Consider the following 8,009-nt stretch of genomic DNA (forward strand, 5'->3'; position numbering starts at 1 on the left):
TATTTTGGCGGGCTTTTCAAATTTCAAAAAAAACGGTTCAGTTCGGTATTTTCCGCCCTTTTCTCATTGCCGGCTATTGATTGGCGAATAAAACAGCTCTCTGATTGGGCTGTTCGCTAAACCAATGAGATTGACAACAGATTGACCAATTACAAGTGCCCCCACATTATACCACCAGAAGGTATAAGAAGGGCGAGTGCGGGAGGATTTATTCATTCTTTGTGAAAGTGTTTGTGAGATTGTGGAAATGTCTGGAAGAGGAAAAACCGGCGGGAAAGCTCGGGCCAAGGCCAAGTCTCGCTCATCCCGGGCCGGACTGCAGTTCCCTGTGGGCCGTGTTCACAGGCTCCTGCGAAAGGGGAACTATGCTGAACGTGTGGGTGCCGGAGCCCCGGTCTATCTGGCTGCTGTGCTCGAGTATCTGACGGCTGAAATCCTCGAGCTGGCCGGCAACGCGGCCCGAGACAACAAGAAGACCCGCATCATCCCCAGACACCTGCAGCTGGCCATCCGCAACGACGAGGAGCTCAACAAGCTCCTGGGACGGGTGACCATCGCTCAGGGCGGGGTGCTGCCGAATATCCAGGCCGTGCTGCTGCCGAAGAAAACCAGCAATGTGAGCTCCAAGAGCAAGTAAATCGGCCAAGATTTAATCTGATAAACCCAAAGGCTCTTTTCAGAGCCACCCACGGTATCTGTGAAAGGGCTGGTTACTGTCTGAAGAGACTGACCTATTGATCACAGTTGTCCCCGGTCTACGTTGATATATTACATCATTATAGCGGTTAAAGGAATGGGAGCCAATGTAAGTCACCGAACACATGGGTGACAGGTGAACGGGAGTTGGAGGGAGTTAGAATAGGGCAACGGAGATTTGGAGGAGTTCATGTTTACAGAGCGTGGAAGATCGGAGGCTGACCAGGAGAGCATTGGAATAGCAAAGTCTGGAGGTAACAAGGGAATGGATGAGGGTTTCAGCACCAGATCAGCTGAGGCAGGGGCGGAGACGCGCGATGTTTCAAAGGTGGAATTAGGTCTTGGTGATGGAGCGGATATGTGGTCGGATGCTCATCTCAGGGTCAGATAGGACACAAAGGTTGCGAACGGTCATATTCCGGCTCACACAGTGGCCAGGGAGAAGTCTCTGTCCATCCCGGTCCCTGAATCGATCCAGTCCCCAAACAGGACCTGGGTCTGTCCATCCCGACCACTGAATCTATCCAGTCCCCACACAGGATCTGGGTCAGTCCATCCCGGTCCCTGAATCTATCCAGTCCCCACACAGGACCTGGGTCTGTCCATCCCGGTACCTGAATCGATCCAATTTCACACTGACTCCAGCTCTAATTCAATTCATAATAGCCACACATGACCAATCTCCATCCATCCATGTCCCTGAATCTATCCAGTCCTCAATGACCTCAGCTCCAATTAAACTCATTTTACCCACACAGGATCTGTCTCTGTCCATCCCGGTCCCTGAATCTGTGCAGTCCCCACACAGGACCTGGGTCTGTCCATGCAATACCTGAATCTATCCAGTCCCCACACAGGACCTGGGTCTGTCCATTCCGTTCCCTGAATCTGTCGTGTCCCCAAAGACTTCAGCTCTAATAAACACATTGTACCCATACAGGAACTGTCTCTGTCCATCCCAGGACCTGAATCTATCCAGTCCACACACAGGATCATTCTCCATCCATCCCAGTGCCTGATTCTATCCAGTCCCATACTGACCCAAGCACGGAAAGGTATAGAGTGCCTTCCACACCGATTTATGTTTATTAAACTATTGGGCGCCTCCTGTCAGCTACAAATCTGAAACTAAAACTATCCCTCTTCCAACGGTTCCGTAGCGGCATTGATTGATTTTATTATGATAGTGATTGTATCGGAACTGTCGTGTGCCTCATTTATTGAATTTAAATGATATATTCCGCCTTTTTTTCTGGAAATCCTTGAATATCATGCCGGAGTCTGTAAGGATTGTGTCTGAATTTGTATTTCCTATTTGATGCTGGTGAAAATTTTATAATTGTAAACAATTTTACAACACCAAGTTATAGTCCAGCAATTTTATTTTAAATTCACTAATTTTATAAAGGACGGTAACTAATTGCTGGAGGCGGAGCTTGAAGTTGCACGTCTTTTGGTCCGTCATTCTGAGCCAGGCTCCTCCCCTCCCGCACTTCATGCTCTGTCTTTCATTCAGACACTCCTCCCCGGCCTCTCCGATAATGTGCCTATCTCAACCAGGTCGGGGCGGGCTTTATAAATACAGAAGAAAGGCGAGAGTCTTTCATTCAGCAGCGATCTGAGTGAAGAATCATCATGTCTGGCAGAGGTAAAGGAGGCAAAGGACTGGGCAAAGGCGGAGCCAAGCGGCACCGGAAAGTGCTTCGTGATAATATCCAGGGGATCACCAAACCAGCCATCCGCCGTCTGGCTCGCCGTGGCGGTGTCAAGCGGATCTCGGGCCTGATCTACGAGGAAACCCGCGGGGTGTTGAAGGTTTTCCTGGAGAATGTGATCAGGGACGCGGTCACCTACACTGAACACGCCAAGCGCAAGACGGTCACTGCCATGGATGTGGTGTATGCTCTGAAACGGCAGGGCCGCACTCTCTATGGATTCGGCGGCTGAACGACTCGACCCTTTCTAACCGAACACAAAACAAAGGCTCTTCTCAGAGCCAACCACCGCCTCACAGAGAGAGCACTGACCTGGAAACTGCTGCGGGGATATGTGGGGCTACGGAATAGTTTTATAATTAAGGAGTTTTCTGTAACACACAGAACGGTGACGTGGGATCGGCGGTGTGCTGCACCGGTTACTGAGAGGAACATTTCCCTTCTTGAGTGCACTGAATTGTCCAGGGAACGTTACATGTGAGTTTACCCGGACATGCATTCCCCCTCGGTGAAATGCTCCTTCACTCCATTCGCTCTGTTTTGGTTGCATTTATCAGTCAGATATTGTGATGTGGGACCGGGGGTTTCCATGGGAGAACAGGTTGAGCTGAGCCGCTGTGATAAGGGCCCAGCTTGTGATATGGATTTTCCCTCTGACGGTTGTTTCTGACACTGATACTGAGAGGGTTTGTGAAATTGAACCGTTTGAACTCCGTCATTGGGGACCTGGAATTCCCACAGGCCCAACTGGCAAACCCCGCTGGAAATAGAGGCTACTTCTCATTGGTTGCTTTGTTTGAAAACCAACTTCCTTAACCAATCGGAGAGACGACAATAAGAAAACAGAGCAAATTATTGGCCCAATTGACCGATTTTTAAAAAATTTGAAAAAAGCCGCCAATTTCAGTTTATGAAATAAGTGAATTACTCGGCCATGTCGCTTTTAGACGAAGACTTAAAATCTCTTTGTAATACTGTTATTCCGTATTACATGTTCCAAATTCCTAGCGCTGTTTCAAAAACACATTGTCTATCACTTGCGGAATAAAACCCCATTCATAGATTGCTGATATGGACAAATTTCACTTCGACCTGCAAAATAACAAATCACAGGTTATCGATTGATTCCGTTGCAGGGACTGAACAGAAACCGTGTGTCCTGAAAACGGAATCATTGACGAAGCCTTAAAATGTGCCGATTCTTTTCTCCAATCGTTCATTCTGCATTGTTACACTGCGGGGAACGTGCTGCTAATACGCGGGATATTAACATCAGTAATTAATTATTTCAGAGATTGGCTCCACAGTGAGAAAGAGGAAGTAACTAAATTCTGATTCTTAGCCCTGAAAGTAGTGGTTAACGGGAAAACCGGGGGCGGTGTAAATCTGAATGAGAGCGAGAGCAAATCAAAAGGGAATTGAACGGACCCCGGACCCGTGTTCACTTTATTAAAATTGGGCAGTTTCACTGACTTTCTTTCAATTTCTCCATCAGATTCAAAGAATGATGACCGAGTAAAGCAGCAATTCTGAATCTCAGTCTGTGGTCCTGTATGTGAGTTTGAGATTCATTCTGTATCTTTCACTCTCTGGTACTGCAAATGAACGTGGGAATCATTCTGTACCTCTCAGTCTCTGGTAATGTGTGTGAGTGTGGGATTGATTCTGTAACTGTCAGTCTCTGGTACTGGATGTGAGTGTGGGATTCATTCTGTATCTGTCAGTCTGTGGTACTGTGTGTGAGTGTGAGATTCATTCTGTATCTGTCAGTCTCTGGAACGGTGTGTGAGTGTGGGGTTCATTCCGTATCTGTTAATCTCTGCTTCTATATATGAGTGAGGGATTCATTCTGTAAATGCCTGTCTCTGGTGCTGTATGTGAATGTGGGATTAATTCTGTATCCGTCAGTCTCTGGTACTGTGTGTGAGTGTGGAATTAACTCTATTACTGTCAGTCTCTGGTGCTGTATCTGAGTGTGGGATTCATTCTGTAATTCGGTCTCTGAGACAATGAGCAAGTCTGAATTCATTCCGTATTCTTATTTCAGTTTGCAGTATCGGATTTGAAACTGCATCTTTAATTCTTTAAAGTATATACAGTTCTTTGTCGAGTGTTTAATTTGTGAATTTGGATACACTTTTCTACTTTCTTTAATCAAATGACGTGTGTGAGTTTTGGAGTAATATAACATCTTAATCTTTGAACACTATTGTGAATGATAATGTAACTTTCAATCTGTTTCCGGTGAAATTATTGGACTGGTCTGTAATGTATAGCTCAGTCTGCAATAATGGAATTAATTCTGTATCTCAGTGTGATACTGTTTGACATTTTTGACTGGTATGTAATGTGTCGCTCAGCCTGTATTAGGGTTCGAGTTAGGATTAATGGGATTGATAATGTCGCTCTCAGTCTGCTGCTGTAAGAGATTTTTGGACTGATATGTAATGTGTAGCTCAGCCTGCTCTAATGGAATCGATAAAGTGTCTATCAGTCTGATAGTGTATGAGATTTTTGGTCTGAAATGTGATGTGTAGCACAGCCTGCACTAATGGAATTGATATTGCATCTATCAGTCTGACATTCTGGGATTTTTGGACTGGCGTGTAACATGTAGCTCAGTCTGTGCTAATGGAATTGATATTGTATCTTTGAGTCTGTTATGATATGAGATTGTTGGACTGCAATATAATGTATGGCTCAGTTTGAACTAATGGAATTGATATTGTATCTTCCAGTCTGATCATTTATGAGATTTTTGGACTAATGTATAGTTCTGTCTGTATCAATGGAATTGATAATGTATATTTCAGTTTAATAGTGTATGAGTACTTAGGAATGTATATAATGTGCAGCTCAGTCTGCATTAATGGAATTGATACTGTATCTTTCAAGCTGACACTATGGCATTTTTGGATTGCTATGTAATGTGTAGCTCCATCTTCACGAATGGAATTTTTAGAGTATCATTCAAACAAATCCTATGAGATTTTCAGACTGGTAAGTAATTTCAAACTCAATCTACAGTAATGTGATTGTGAGATTCATTTCGTATCTGTCTGACTGTAGTACTGTGTGTGAGTGTGGGATTCATTCTGTATCTTTCAATCTCTGGTACTTTGTGTGAGTGTGATTCACTCTGTTCCTGTCACTTTCTGGTACTGTATGTGAATATAGGAGTCATTCTGTGTCTATGGTACGGTATCCGAGAGAGGGATTCATACTGTATCTGTCAGTCTCTGGTACTGTTTGTGAGTGAGATTCGCTTTGTTCCTGTCACTTTCTGGGACTGTATGTGAGTGTGGGAATCATTTTGTATCTGTCAATCTGGAACTGTGTGTGTGGGGTATTCTTTCGGTTCCTGTCAGCCTCTGATGCTGTACATGAGTGAGACATTCATTCTGTATCTCTGAATCTCTGCTACTCTATGCGAGTGATATGAATTCTGTATCTGTCAGTCTCTGGGACTGTGTGTGAGTGTGGGATTCATTCTCTATCTGTCAGTCTCTGGTACTGTGTGTGTGTGTGTGTGTGTGTGTGTGTGTGTGGAATTAATTCTGTATCTGTCAGTCTCTGGTACTGTGTGTGAGTTTGGGATTCATTCTGTATCTTGTCAGCAATGTGTGTGAGAGTTTGTGATTCATTCTGTGTATACAATCTCTCATACCGTATGTTAGTGTGGGATTCTTTCGGCATCTGTCAGTCTCTGCTACTCTATGTGAATGTGGGACTCAATCTCTATATACAGTCTCCAGTACTGTATGTGGGTGTTGAATTCATCCCAAATATGCAGTTATTCATACTGCATGTTAGTGTGGGATTCTTTATGCATCTCTCAGTGTCTGGTACTGTGTGAACATGGGATTCATACTGAATCTCTCAATCTCTGGTACTTTATCTGAGAGTTTGGGATTAACTCTGTGTCTGTCAGTCCCTAGTACTGTATGAGAGGTTGGGATTCCTTTTGCATCTTTGAGTGTTGGATTCATTCTGTGTCTGTGTCGCTGTACTGTGACTGAATGTGATATTCATTCTGTATCTGTCTATAATTATTCTCTCAGATTACATTACGGTGTTCAATACTGTTGCTTTAATATCTTAATGTTTAAATAGTTTTACTCCTTATTTAATTGGTAAATATGGATACACTTCAGGATTTGATGCTGTAGGTTTTAATCAGATAATGTGTGTGACTTTGGGACTACGATTAAATCTGTATCTCTGTGAGTACGATTGTGGATGATAATATATCTTGCAAACTGATGAGGTGACATTTTGGAATTGGTATGTAACGTGTAGCTCAGTCTGCACTAAGAGAATTGATACTGTTTCTTTAACTCTCATACGACGAGTGCGTTCTGAACTGGTATCTAATTTGTTTCTCAGGCTTACTATCTTTCAGCATTTCACAAGCTGATACTGTACCAGAGTTTTGGACTTGTATGCAATTTGTAGCAAATGGTACACTTTTCGGATGAATATTGCATTTATTAAATTCATGTGTGTGAGCGTTCTGGGCTAGTATTCAATTTGAATCTCGGTGTACATTATAGGGATTCATTCTGTACCTTTCAATCGGGTACCATATGTGATTTCTATCTGGTATTTAATTCGGAGCTAATGTTGCCCTGTTGTGAAATTGACACAGTGCCATTCAATCTGAGAGTGTGATTTTGGACTGGGATTTTTGTATCTAACTGTCAGCGGTACTGAGTTAGGGGGAAATGGAACAGTGTCTGCCTCACCTGCTCTGTTTGACTGTTGGATTGAAAATGCGTCTCTGGAACTTGGGATCAGTGCGGGACTGACTACTCCTAATGTCTGAGACTGTGGAACTGATGACCTGTGTGTGTGACTGTGCTCGTGAGTGATAATATACCTACTGTGTGTGAGAAGGAGCTGGCTGCACTGTTCCTTGTGCCGCAGGTAGAGGAAATATCACATTTTTTCTGGCTCCTTCAAGGATGTGCCTGTAGAAAGAAAAAGTATGTCTTGTAACTCAAGAACAGGTGAGGTAGAAAATACAAAAGTGATCAGTTTAATAGCTGTTAATGATCATTTTGAATATCCACAAATGAAAACCAGCGATACAAACAGTGTCAGTGTCTGACTCCAATTCAGTACTGCAGCACTCAGCTTCTGCACACCAGGTGTGTTGGGCTGTTTAACAACAATTGTCCATGAATGGGACTACACGATGGGGCAGGGACCTTTGTACATAATCCGCTCTCCCAGGGGACTAACCGTTCAACCAAAACCAAACACCCACTGTTTAAAATGTGTCCTTCAAGCTTCTCACCTGATGCCTGCAATAGGTGGTCTTTGTATAACTCCCCACATCCTTACCGTCCGGCTCTGTTTCCACTGTTCACTGTCCAATAACAACAAACAGGGTGAGACTGGAACTAAACCAGGAACATTCACTGCTGGTTTGGGGAGAGAAAGCAGCTATGATTTTAAAGAGCAGGTTCTTCCCATTCACTCTCCCTTACCCTGGACACACCCTGTACACACACAGCCCGAGAATGACCTCTCCCTTCCCCCGCGCTCTCCATGTTCCGGGACCAGTTCCTGATCCACTCCGCCTCTTACAAACAG

The 8,009-nt window shown here is 44.1% G+C and overlaps 1 protein-coding gene across 1 annotated transcript; it reads left to right on the forward strand.

The window, feature by feature from the left end:
- Positions 1 to 247: 247 nt before the first annotated feature.
- On the forward strand, positions 248 to 637 carry LOC137312674 (histone H2A-like). The gene has a single exon (XM_067979190.1). It carries the CDS (start codon positions 248 to 250, stop codon positions 635 to 637), a length of 390 nt encoding a protein of 129 aa, XP_067835291.1.
- The last annotated feature ends 7,372 nt before the right edge of the window (positions 638 to 8,009 follow it).

Source organism: Heptranchias perlo, unplaced genomic scaffold (genome assembly GCF_035084215.1).
Source record: "Heptranchias perlo isolate sHepPer1 unplaced genomic scaffold, sHepPer1.hap1 HAP1_SCAFFOLD_43, whole genome shotgun sequence".
In the NCBI taxonomy this organism is placed as follows: Eukaryota; Metazoa; Chordata; class Chondrichthyes; order Hexanchiformes; family Hexanchidae; genus Heptranchias; species Heptranchias perlo.